The sequence below is a fragment of the Misgurnus anguillicaudatus genome, chromosome 15 (assembly GCF_027580225.2).
Source record: "Misgurnus anguillicaudatus chromosome 15, ASM2758022v2, whole genome shotgun sequence".
Classification (NCBI taxonomy): domain Eukaryota; kingdom Metazoa; phylum Chordata; class Actinopteri; order Cypriniformes; family Cobitidae; genus Misgurnus; species Misgurnus anguillicaudatus.
This window is the reverse complement of record NC_073351.2, coordinates 35,923,947-35,937,129: the sequence shown is the minus strand read 5'-3', so window position 1 is coordinate 35,937,129 and position 13,183 is coordinate 35,923,947. Positions and strand designations below refer to the sequence as shown.

Here is a 13,183-nt window from a genome sequence, read left to right as displayed (position 1 = left end):
TTATTTTCAGTGTCATGATTGTAAACATAGCTTGAATGGATTTGGAACGTGACATTTATAACGAAAGTGTTTTCACACAAAGTAAGACTAAATATACACAATGCATGTATGTGAATGTGTAAAGAAGCCAGTGTGCAATATGAAGTATGGTTGTATATACTTTGAAATATTTTAAACAAATTGTATGGTATGCACACAGTTTAACACGTGATAGGGCCCGTTTCTCAATCGGAAGGCTGCAGCCTCCGGAGGTCGCATATGTAGGCTGCATACGTAATCACTCCTGGTTTATTTAAGTTAACTGAGCATTACATTTGCAATTCATAAGCATATTACAACAATTTACGATTAACTAAGAATAGTAGTCAACTTTATAATTGTTAATATTCTGAAATAAGATACTGTTTATGACGTATGTAGCCTGTAAATGATGCCTCCGGAGTATACAGTGAACACTATAGAGTGTGCAGTACCGAGTTGCGCCTGTGGGTGGCAGCAGTGCGCTGAATGAATTGAATGACCGATGCTGAAGTGAAGAAGAATCTCTCTGCTGTTTTGTTCGCAGCAGTGTTTTTGGTTTAAACGGTGTTAGCATGAGTTTTTTCGGTATCATTTAAAACATGATTTCACATTTCAATTTTATAAGTGACACTCAAACATAAGCGACATGGAGAAGCGAGAGGAGGACGACGTGAAGGTGATTTTTACTTTACTTTTAATAGCGGATGATCTCACATTGAACAGTTTCTGTTTCATTGAGCTGTGCTAATAATTGTACAAATGCTTAAAAAATACCTTAAACACTCATGATTGTGTGCTTGGGGATAAAATATCTTACTGTCATCTTTGTTTTATGTTTGTCATTGTTGAGTTTAGTTACACCAGACAGATTTTTGCTGTTTCAGCATTGTGTTTGTGAATCTGAAGGGTGGGTTAGTAATCTTTTGATAGATCGATAAATCAATGAAACTTTAAATATAAAATGAAATCTAATTGCAGAACAAACTGGCACTTTAATGTGATGATCCTTACAAAATTATCTATGTTTGCTTTAATTTGTAGTAAACCACAAATTTATCATGGTCTCAGTACAGAAGCCACATATTAAAGGGGACATATCATGACGACCAGACTTTTTTCATGTTTAGGTGCTAGAATTGGGTCCCCAGTGCTTCTATCAACCTAGAAAATGTGAAAAAGATCAACCCAGTAACTTAGTTTTGGTAAACCATTCTCTGCACGCATGTAAAAAAAAAAGGTAATTAAAATGTGTCTCCCCTTGTGATGTCAGAAGGGGATCTTATTATAAATATAGAAATACCACCCCTTAATCTGCACTATCCAACCATGGCACTGCCATTTAGTGCAGAGAGAGAGAAAATAATTGACAACAGAAATAAGCTTACATTTCAACAAAACACCATTATGGCGATCAGTGTTTGCCTGTCATCAGCTCATTTGCATTTTAAAGGACACAACAAAAATCTGCACATGTTTGCTCACACCTACATCGTGGGAATTTTAAAATGTTATAATAAATTTTCTGTATGGTATTTTGAGCTAGAACTTTACATATGTACTCTGGGACACCAAAGGTTTATTTTATGTCTTAAAAAAAGTCTTGTGAAATGTCCTCTTTAACTATTTGTAGTTTTTTCTAGTTTGTCATTTGTAGATATTTGTAGTTAACTTATATGGTAAATTTATATAAATTGTAATCAATCCACCAAAAATATTTGCTATATAATGACATCATGGTTGATTTTCCTAGGCAGTGGTTCTCAAACTTTTCGGTGTGTGACTGTGTGCCCCTTGTGTAGGGTGCATCTGCCAAAGACAATTCATGACCTAAAATAATCTCTTAGAATTTGAATTAAACAAAAAATATTAAATAATACATTGTTGTGTTGTTGGTTAGTAGCCTTGTTATTCTGAGGTTTAATTACACAGATGTTATGACTAATTCATTTCTAAAATGTCATAAAACTGGCACCATCTGGCACTCCCCAGTTTGGGAACCACTGTCCTAAAGGATTCAGCTACGTACTGAACAGTAAAATTGATTTAAATCTCAGGGTTCTGGAAACAGCGAGCAGCCGTGGACAGATGAGAAATCCAGACCTGTAGAGAAGAGAGGACCTTATATAATGTCTAAAGTTCCTGCTTTTCACATCAAACTTCGTAAGTAAAAAGCAAAAGTCTTCAGATAATATTTCTGCTTTAAATTGATCTTTCTTTATTGTTTAGATATTAGACAGATATAATATATAGCTTTTTAGGCCAAGGACCCCTTGATGGATAGAGAGGAGGAGCGGGAACTCCCAGTACATGTATCAAATTAAGACTGGTTTTAAATACTTTATGATGGCTTTGTTACAAAGATATTAAAATAATATTTTTTGCATACTTTAACTGAATAGATTTTATCATAGGAACTTTATGCTCTTCCTTTTTAGTATTTTCTTCTTATATTATTAACCTATTAATGTATTTTTGTTTGATGCCTAATTTCATTTTTACATGAGACATATTTTGCCTTTAAACTCTATTTGTGGGATCTCCTGTAATACCACCCCAAATCCCCCTTTGAAGACCCATGATATACAGTATATATTGCACAGAAGCTTTAATACAGATGAAATGTGCTCTGTGTTGAGAGGTGTGTAGTTTTGTGTTTGATTTCATTGGTTTTGTGTTTGCAGAGAAGCACCGAGACGCAGCCCGAAGAGCCCTGCAGAAGAGAGGATTCACCTCAGACAGACCTGTGCTACAACAACCTCGACATAAACCAAAGACGTGTGTCTTTCTTTTACTTGCTGTCTGTATGGTTTCTTTTGAAAGTGCTGTTTTTAGACTCACCCGGGGGTTTTTGATTTGCAGTGTAAAGTTTAATAGAGGATACGCTGCCCTGAGCCAGATTGGAGACGATTATCTGGTCCCTTTGGATTCAGACAGGTACATCCATACAAAGATAAACGTACATTCATTTACAGTCATTTATCTGTTTAACACTTGAGTTTATTTTCTACTTCAGTGAGACGGAGCTGGACTGTTCATCTGGATATTCTTCAGCCGAGGTGAGATCATCACCTTATCATTTCAATATTTTATAATGGGAATTATTTGTTCATGTGAAAATGAAATTCATTAAACCTACTGTGACGGTTCAATTAATGTTATAATACCCAAAGCATTATGTGCTCATTTTTATTCAAAGTTAATATTATAATACCCAAAGCATTATGTTCTCATTTTTATTAAAAATACAAGTCTTGACCTAGCATTTGCATATTTCTTTATATTGTAAATCCAGTTTTATAGGAAAAAATGATCTAATGTTTCTTATTACTACATTTTATATCTCAATGCACCAAACATAAACTTTCAGCTGTTTTCAGTTATATCAGTTAACTGTAAAACATTTGCAGCATTTTTGTGAAATCAACATGAAAAGTTATGTCAACTTTTTTAAGCCAAAACCTAATTTAGTATGTTGAATTGACTTGCAAAACTAAGTTGAATTGACTTGCAAAACTAAGCTGTTTTAACTTCATGCTGCATATTTTTTACAGTGTAGTCATTGTTTTTAACTTATTATTTGTTGGTCTTAACTTTCTAAGACTCGAGCTTTGGTTTATTTTTTAAAATATTTTTCTTTGAACATGAAACAGTGTAATTGTCCACGTTTGTGTACAACAGGTTCCAGTTGCACAGAATGAAGTATTTTAGTGCAAAAAATCCAGGTCTTACGACGTTCATATATTTTTATAACCTAAATAAAAAATGCAGAATCGCTGAATTTATTTTAAAGATTGTATAAATTGGATAGATAACCGTGACAACCAAGTAACAAACTGTTGTTGCAAATGTTTATTGTTAAAGTGGACATTTCACAAGACTTTTTAAAGATGTCAAATAATTCTTTGTGGTGTCCCTAGAGTACGTATGTGAAGTTCTAGCTCAAAATATCATAAAGATAATTTATTATAGGATGTTAAAAATGCAAATGAGCTGCTCTCTGCACTAAATGGCAGTGCAGTGGTTGGATAGTGCAGATTAAAGGGTGGTATTATCATAATAAGATCCCCTTCTGACATCACAAGGGGAGCCAAATTTCAGTGAGCTATTTTTTCACATGCTTACAGAGAATTTTTCACCAAAACTAAGTTACTGGGTTTATCTTTGTCATATTTTCTGGGTTGATTAAAGCACTGGGGACACAATTATAGCACTTCAACATGAAAAAAGTCAAGATTTTCATGATATGTCTTTTTTTAAATAATGTATTTTTGTCTCTTCTCAGGTGCATCCAGACCTGAACAGACAGCTGTTAAAGGATGGATATCATCTAGATGAAATACCTGATGATGAAGATTTGGACCTGATCCCGCCTAAAGCTTTGAGCTCATCCGTCTGCTGCTGTTTAGACACTTCGTCCTGCTGCGTGCAGTGATCAAACCTCAGCACTGAACACTGAGTTTAATATAGAAAAGCTCAACATTTAGTTACTTATAGGAGGACACTTTCACCTGTGGCACAGTAAAGACACATCCTTATAAAGCTTCTTAATGTTTGATTTGCCATAGTTTATCTGTGACACCTTCAATCCCAGTATACTCATATCTGTTTAATGGGCAAATCTCATGGAGATATGTCACAATGATAAGCTCTTAATGTTTTGTGTGTGGTGTGTCTGTGTCTATAGATGTTAAAAATCAGAACAGGACAATCTATGTGTCGAAATGTTTGTTTCTTAACATTTTCATAACGGATTTGTAAGATTTTCCATTTCAAAATAATGCTTTATGCAAAGGCCACTTTTAGAGCTGTATACCGGAGCTATATACTAAATCTGTATACTACAGCTATACATCAGTTGTTTTCTCTGTGGTCTTTCCAACAGAAACATCTGACACTTTTTCAGCATTCACAGCTGGAGAATTTTCAAGAGTTTCTTAAATTTGTCTGATGTGAGTTGTTACTTTAGTTAAATAACTACTGTGAGATATGACTGTGTTATTTTATATTTAAATTTATATAAACAAGTATATTTTATCTACCCTTGAGAAAAGCTTTCTTAAGTATTATAAGTATGTTTGTGTGTAATTTGTGTGTCTGTGAGAGAGAGGCGAAGTGTTTTGGTTTAGCATTAGACTGGGACAATCTTTAACACTATGCAACAAAACACTTCTGATTTATTCAGTTTGTAGCCACATATAAGTTACTGACTTTATATATAACATTAACATGTATTTTACTGCGAGACTGACATTGTACTGACATTTTTTTTAAATAAAGGAACTATACCTAAAACTGTAGCTGTGTCTGAAACTCATTCAAGTTTGTTGTGACAGACGCAGATGGATAAATATGAAAATACTGTATTTAGTATACAATTGCACCTACATCATATGAAAGTATCATTGGTGTTCATACATCTCCAGAGTGAAGATATGGGATAGGGATCATCATCACCTTAGGAAAGTGTCCTGCATGTTAATCTAAGTCCAAATTTTAACTATATCATTTAAAACTACACATTGTACTGAAAAACAGCATTTTTATACTTCCCTGTTCATTATCTCTATACTTTACCTTTAAATATAAAGCATATAATTCTTCAGATATCTTTATTTTTTTGCATTTTTGTGTGGGTTCATATCCCATTTGCTTTAAATATTTTTTACCATTGAAAAAGATTTTACCTAAAATATGATTCGGTCCTCACTCAGATTTCACTCAGTCCTGTTACCCAACACGTTTCCCCCTTTGACAAATTTAGGAATATTCCACAAGTCACATTTTCAAGAGGAAGTGACATCATCTGGATCTTCTGAAGGCCATGTGAAGTTACTTTTCTCATTTTAATTTCTGTATATTTTATGATATTGATGCTATGACTGTGTAATGTTCAGTCCGGTAACCTATATTATTTCTTTGATATCAGTTTATTTTTAAAATAAAACATGTTGGTAAATCAATAAAATTTGCTCAGTTTCTTCATGCTAGCACATATTTAATGCAAATATATTTCATGTATTTGCTAAATCAATGCTAAAAACTCAGTCTTGTTACCAAAATGCCTCCATCCTGCATGAGCAAACCATGTTAAAAATAAACTAGTTACCTGAGATTGATCAATACTTCATTTTGAAAAGTAAAATATGTGTTAAAAAAGATTTTTAAAAAAGTGGAATGGCCCTAATTCTATACAGAATGAGGAATAATTGTTTTTATGTTTAATACACATATTTTCTAATTTATACAGCTGTATATACTATACTTAATGAACATTTGTACATAAGTCCCAGATGTATATTACCTTACTGTTATTATTATTATTACTTTTTATTACTTTCACGTATTTAAATGTTCTTCTTATGTATGTAAAATAAAACAATAAAAACAATCATTGTGTGTGTGATTTGCTATGAACAGTAGAGGTCGCGCTTGTACTTATAGACAATATTAGTATTATATTGTCCTTATATTGTCCTTATATACTGTATACTGTAATGTTTGTATGTATGATTTTGTGTAGTTTTAACATAAGGTCATTTTGAAGTTTAAAGACTATTGGGGATTTAAAGTAGTTTGTATACTTCTATTAAAGACTCGTGTATTTGTATATGGCTCAACTTGATTATTGTATTTGTATATTATTTTGTGATACAGATAATAAAACTCTTTAGGATCATTCAGGATGTTTTGCTAATCAGCAGCTGATTTTGCTTTTTATATCCACTAATAATAAACATTTTAACAGAAACAGTGACGTTATTTTCAAACGAGCAAAGTTTAGAATAAAGTTGCTGTTCTTATTTCCAGCAGGCAGTTTTATGATAAGATATAAGATTTATTCAGATTTTTTTCATTTCTATTTGTTATGTGTAATTTATTACCTGCTTTAATTATGACTTTAACATCTGAATCCCAAACTCTTCACATGCGTGTGTTGTTACAGTGTGTGTATGTGTGCGTGTGCGTGCGCGCGTGAGGAGGAAACGTGAACGGACGTGAACGGAAGGCATTCGTGTGGTGTCGTGTCGTGCACGCGGGTTTGTTGGAGCTCCGCGCCCGGTGTCTGTTTGTTTAATCTCGTACCGGATTCACACGCGCTCGGTGGAGGAACGGAATACACCGCCGGTGCGCGTGCACGCTTTATCATCCTTGTGACCGAGCAAAAGGACACGAGACGAACCGACGACCGGAGCGGAGGAATAATGGAGAACAGCGGCACGAGCCGAACACAGATGGTGAGAAGATTGTAATATTTTCACTTGTTTGTGTGTTTTGTGTGCGTGTTATCAAACAGAAATCACGAGTGAATGCAAATGAAGAAGTGTGTGAAACCTGACAAACAGCGCGTGTGTTTAAATATCACAAACATGAACACTTACACCGAATCATCAAAACAGATCTGCAAATAATACTTTGTTTCTGTTTGTTTTTCTCTTCAGGTGAATTCACACTGACTTGCTTTAACTTTGACTCTTAAACTGTTTAACTAACTCAACTCTACACTGCAAATTACTTTCTTACTTAGTATTTTTGTCTTGTTTTCAGTACAAATATCTACAAGTTCTTAAATTAAGGTGCATTTTCTTGATGAGCAAAATGACCTAAGAAAATAAGTCTAGTTTTTAGACAAAAATAATTTATGTGAATTTGTGCATAAAACAAGCAAAAAATGGGGTAAGCTAATTTTTCTTGAATTGTTTAAGAAAAGTTCAAGACTTTTTGCTTGTTTTATGCAAAAATTCACTTACATTTAATAGGCTATGTTTTGTCTAAAAACTACACTGTAAGAAAGGATGTGTTAATTTTTTTACACGTAATTGTTTTGTGCTATTTAACACATTTACACGTTATTGTAACACGTGTCATTTTGTGTTCAGTAAATAAAAGGGGCAACAATGTGTTCTGTTAAAACAACACAAAATGTATTATTCCAATAATAACACAGTTTGTGTCTAGTTAAGGACAACACATTTAAAGGGATAGTTCACTTTAAAATGAAAATTCATCATTTTCTCATCCTCGTGTTGTTGGAAACCTGTATGAATTTATTTTTTCCTAATGAACACAAAAGAAGATATTGTGATAAATGATGGTAAGCACACAACTGATTGTAACCATTGACTTCCATTGTATTTGTTTTTCTACTACGGAAGTCAATGGGTGTTTACCATCATTTCTTAAAATATCTACTTCATCATTTATCACGATACTTCCATAATATTTGTTTTCCTACTATAGAAGTCAATGGTAACAATCAGCCGTGTTTACAATCATTCATCAAAATATCTTCTTTTGAGTTCATCAGAAATAAAGAAATTCATACAGGTTTAGAACAACTTTTGGGTGAACTATCCCTTTAACTATACACAAAATGTGTTTATCCTCATGTTGTTCTAAACTTGTATGAATTTATTTTTTCTGATGAACACAAAAGAAGATATTTTGAGAAATGATGGTAAACACAGCAGATAGTGACAATTGACTTCCATAGTAGGAATAAAAAATATGATGGAATTTAATGGGTACTGTCAACTTTGTGCTTACCATCATTTATCAAAATATTTTCTTCATCATTTATCACGATACTTCCAAAATATTTTTCCTACTATGGAAGTCAATGGTCACTATCTGCTGTGTGTTTACCATCATTTCTCAAAATATCTTCTTTTGTGTTCATCAGAAAAAATTAATTCATACAAGTTTAGAACAACATGAGGCTGAGGAAATGATGACAGAATTTTCATTTTAAAGTGAACTATCCCTTTAAGAACAAGACTTATTATCTTGGGTCATTTTGCTCATCAAGAAAATACATCTTGATTTAAGAATTTTTTAGATATTTGTACTTAAAACAAGACAAAAATACTAAATAAGAAAGTGAGTAAAATGCTATATTTTTCTTCATCCTCCACAGAAAGCTTTTAAGTTGTAAACACCCTATAAGACAAACACATGCACAAACATGTTGGTTTGATTAGGGTCTCTTCTTTGATCTCAGGGTTATATGTTTAAACTGTTATGTTCTCTTAAATCACGTTCATGTGTAATGTAAAACGCTTTGTGTTTGTACAGTAGCAACACAATAAATGACTGTACTGATGATACAGTAGCTCTGACATTCATGTTTTTTCATAGATCAAAATCTGCTTTATCAGACGTGTAGCCATCTATGTGTGTCAGACACGATTGATGTATAGGAGCAGTTTTCACACCTCACAATACTCAAAACATCAAGCACTGATATTGAGTTAATAATGTGTGATTAATGTTAAGGTTTAGCGGTTTCTAATGTTTATGAAGGTGGCATATTCTCATTTCTGGTGCATTTCTGTTTTCTTGGTAAATGTGTCATTGAGTTTCGAGTATTTTGAGTATTATTAAAAAAACACAGTGTGTAGAATAAGTGATCTTATCTATCTATATATATATATATATATATATATATATATATATATATATATATATATATATATATATATATAGGGATATTTCTTAAGGACACTTTCATTTTAAAGTCAAATTCACAGCTTAACAGCACACTCTCAGAAATAAAGGTACAAAAGTTGTCACTGGGACAGTACACAGTACCCTTTCTTAAAGGTACTCATTTCTACCCAAAGTGTGCATATTACTTCAAAGGTACATATTGGTTGTTCAAAGATACATATTATAAATGGTACATAATAGGACCTTTTTTTAAAGGGTACTGCCCCAGTGACAGCTTTTATACCTTGTTTTTGACAGTGCAATGAAAATCAAAAACGGAGAAAAAGTATAAATAAGACAAAATATACCCAAACAATTTCCCTTTTCACTGATGCTCGTCTGTCTGTCTAACTATCTAGGAGGGGGGTTTGGGAGGAAGCAGCACAGGGATGAAGTTGGATGTTATGATGGAGCAGTTACAGAGGCAACAGCAGGTGCGTCTGGAGATGCAGCACAGGGAACGATTGTTACGTGAGGCTCACATCATGTACGCTCAGCAGTTCGCCGCGCAGCAGGCTATACTGGCAGCCGCCCGGGCCAACGGAGCCGCCTTCATGGGTACGGGAACGGCAGAACCCCTGGGATCCGGCCAGCCGCCTCGGGTCTCTAATCAGAGCAGCGTGGACTCAGAACGGGAGGATGAGGAGGAACGTGGTCGAGACTCGGGTGAGGATGAAGATGATGAGATGATGGAGGGAGATGAGGGCAGTGATGAAGACAAGCAGCCGGACAGCAGTCTGGAGTTTCTCAGGAATCAGAGTTTAGCGCTGCAGCATGGAGGCGACCAGAGATCCCCGTCGCCCCCTGTCAGGGTGAAACAAGAGCCCGAGGACGAGCTCTCACCCGCGGGACGGCCGTCCATGTCCTCTCCAAACGGCCAGTTGGACTGGAGCTCCAATCATCATTTTAAAATGGTAAGAAAAGCACTTTGATCCCTATAAACTCTTTCAGATGTTACGCTGCGTTCCTGTTGTGAATTACCATCATTAGCAGATTTTACTCTGAAATTATTTGTTTTTACTGTCAGCAACACCTGTTTCAGCAAAAAAGATGTTAGTGTGGCTTTGTTGTTAATGGCTCTCTATCATTTTGATTGACATGACAAAAATGAGTTTTTGTTATGACAGGGTTTCTTTCTGTTAGGATCTTGTAATAACAGTGAAAGTTGTTTGGATGTGTAAGGTTTGTTTTGTCTGCGCTGATCTCTTGACGTCTTCACTGGCACGGAGTCTGGACAATTTCCTTTCACTTTCATTTTGGCCGGCGTCCAGACTGCGTAATGAAGCATTTGGCTGAGTTTTGTGAATGAGTGTGTGTGGTAAACGTTCAGTAGCTGGTGCTCTCCACACGACACCTACATTTACTGAAATTAATTGAATTATGAACAATGTTTCCATTAAAGAGCACCTATTTCATTGCTTAAAAAAGGTTATTTTGTGTATTTGGTATAATAAAATGTGTTTGCGTGGTTTATGGTTAAAAAAACACATTATTTTCCACATACTGTACATTTTTGTAGTTACATATTTCACGTTCTTCTTGAAACACACGGATTTGAAAAGCTCCATGTCCCTAATTGGCCAGCTAATCTGTACATTGTGATTGTTCTGAATACCTCTGACATCAGCAGGAAATGTGTCGCTCCCTATCATGTTTAAAGGATTCGCTCACAATGCAATGCTTACAGGAGTTAATTTACAGGCTGTGAGTCCAAGCGGGATGAATTATGATAACGTCGGTCTTCTCAACATCACCAATCCCAGAAAGTAAACTGTTGACTGCAATCCGTGTGTTTGTTGTAGTCCAAGAAAAGAGATTTACGTTGGAGATGATAGGCTTGTTCAACATCATGCGGCGCTGCAAGAACCGACAGCCGGATTACGTCAAAGTAACGCGAGAGCGAGATGAAATTAGACTTCTCTAATCTAGATTTCTCTAATCGTTCTTGCGGTACTTTGACGTCGGCTTGCGGCGCCGCATAAAGTCGAACAAGCCTATTAACTTGCATCATTGTTTACTTTGGGGTTTGTACCTTTTGCATATCGTTAACATGAACATACACACTTACACACCAAAGGAAATGTGAAGTTGTGAAACAGACCATTGGTGCTCTTTATAAAGCTCAGTGGATGTTTTGATTTAAAGGTGCAATGTGTAAATTTTAGCTGAAGCTAGTGATGAGATTGTGAATGGACACCAATGGCTTCCTCACCCTTTCCTTTCGAAGCACATAGAGAAGCTACGGTAGCCGCCACATGATAAACACGTCATCGTCTGAGACAACTTGGTGACAAAACGCGCTCTGTAGTGCAGTTTGTCCGTTTAGGGCTACTGTAGAAACATGCCGGTTCAAAATGTCGACATCCATTTAAGAGCACCCGCAGTGTAGATAAAAAATGACTCATTCTAATGCTGCACACACACCAAACGTGAAGCATGTTTTCCATGTTTAAGTGCTATAATTGGGTCCTCAGTACCTTTATCAACCTAGAAAATGTTAAACAGATTAACTCAGTAACTTAGTTTTGGTTTTGGTAACCATTCTCTGCAAGAATGTAAAAATAATAGAAATTTAGCTCCTCTTGTGATGTCACAAGGGGATCTTATTATAATAATACCACCCCTTATTGTGCACTCTCCAACTATGGCACTGCCATTTAGTTCAGAGATCAGCTTAATTGCATTTTGAACCCAAATTTTTGCTTAAACCTACAACGTGTCAATTTAAACATGTTATAATAAATTATCTGTAAGGTATTTTGAGCTAAAACTTCACATATGTACTACGGGGAATCTGAAATGTCCCCTTTAAATTTGTGTCATGTGATTTTTTTCGCTTGGGTTAAATATTTTCAACTTGCGGAAAGACGAGTTTCAACCAATCACGCGTGTTTTCGAATCTATCCGTGTCTTTCCGCATTGACTTTCTATGTAATCTACTCGTGCAAATCGTTGAATTCGCGTTTGGTGTGTACTCCCCATAAGGAAGCATACCAGTTGATTATGTAAGATCTGATAAAGTTGTTATGTATATTATACTGCATATATGTCAATATACCCTCCTAAAATGTACACACTGCACCTTTAATGAATGATGAATCTACATGTGCTGCCTTCTGTCAGGACATCATGAAGAGATTTTGAGGTGATTACAGTCCTGTACACTTCAGGACATTTATTCTGCTTTCCAATATAGAACAGAGAGATATAATTATTATTATTTATGTGATGTATTCATGTGTATGAAGAAGATAAAGAATGATGCACTAATAGGTGTGTGATGTTTGTGCTGCAAAGAATCATGGGAAATGTTGTTTCCCATACATCACCTATCAATCTATTTCTTTTATTAAGTTATGGAAGAAACCCTGATCTGAGTGTCTGTGTTGTACACTCATGCAGCGCGATGTCCTCTGATCGTGGATCAGTCGGGATGGTGAGACAGGGGGATGGGATGCAGGCAGGTCTATCTCTCATGTCATCTGTCAGCAGTATATATAATGAGTGCTCATTGTGGTTATGTGACTAACTGGGAAGAACTGCTGCTGGTTTTAATGGCGTGTCTGTGCATGAGAGAGTGCATCATTACTGCTGCTGAACTTTGAAAGAATCAAACAAGAGTCCAGTTTATTCCCCAAAGTTTTTTCTCAGTCAATTAATAAACCAATTGATCGCG

General features: G+C 35.2%; 2 protein-coding genes across 2 annotated transcripts in view; both read left to right on the top strand.

The window, feature by feature from the left end:
• Window positions 1-41: 41 nt before the first annotated feature.
• fam219b (family with sequence similarity 219 member B) lies at window positions 42-5,313 on the top strand. The gene is made up of 6 exons (XM_055174781.2): window positions 42-697; window positions 2,076-2,181; window positions 2,703-2,796; window positions 2,881-2,955; window positions 3,035-3,077; window positions 4,304-5,313. The coding sequence occupies exons 1-6, from the start codon at window positions 668-670 to the stop codon at window positions 4,451-4,453; spliced, it is 498 nt and encodes a 165-aa protein (XP_055030756.2). The 5' UTR covers window positions 42-667; the 3' UTR covers window positions 4,454-5,313.
• A 1,650-nt stretch (window positions 5,314-6,963) lies between these two features.
• LOC129419416 (AT-rich interactive domain-containing protein 3B) overlaps window positions 6,964-13,183 on the top strand; it is a 41,315-nt gene continuing 35,095 nt past the window's right edge. The window contains exons 1-2 of the mRNA XM_055174552.2: window positions 6,964-7,256; window positions 9,867-10,421. Coding sequence (XP_055030527.2) covers window positions 7,224-7,256; window positions 9,867-10,421 — 588 coding nt within the window. The 5' untranslated portion in view covers window positions 6,964-7,223. The remainder of the gene's footprint in view (window positions 7,257-9,866; window positions 10,422-13,183) is intronic.

Bases quoted from the DNA above. Each gene is read 5' to 3' on its own strand.
- fam219b (XM_055174781.2), top strand. From the start codon at position 668: ATGGAGAAGCGAGAGGAGGACGACGTGAAG. The intron at 698-2,075 runs GTGATTTTTACT...TTTAAATCTCAG, and splicing joins GAGAGGAGGACGACGTGAAG to GGTTCTGGAAACAGCGAGCA. The intron at 2,956-3,034 runs GTACATCCATAC...TTTCTACTTCAG, and splicing joins GTCCCTTTGGATTCAGACAG to TGAGACGGAGCTGGACTGTT.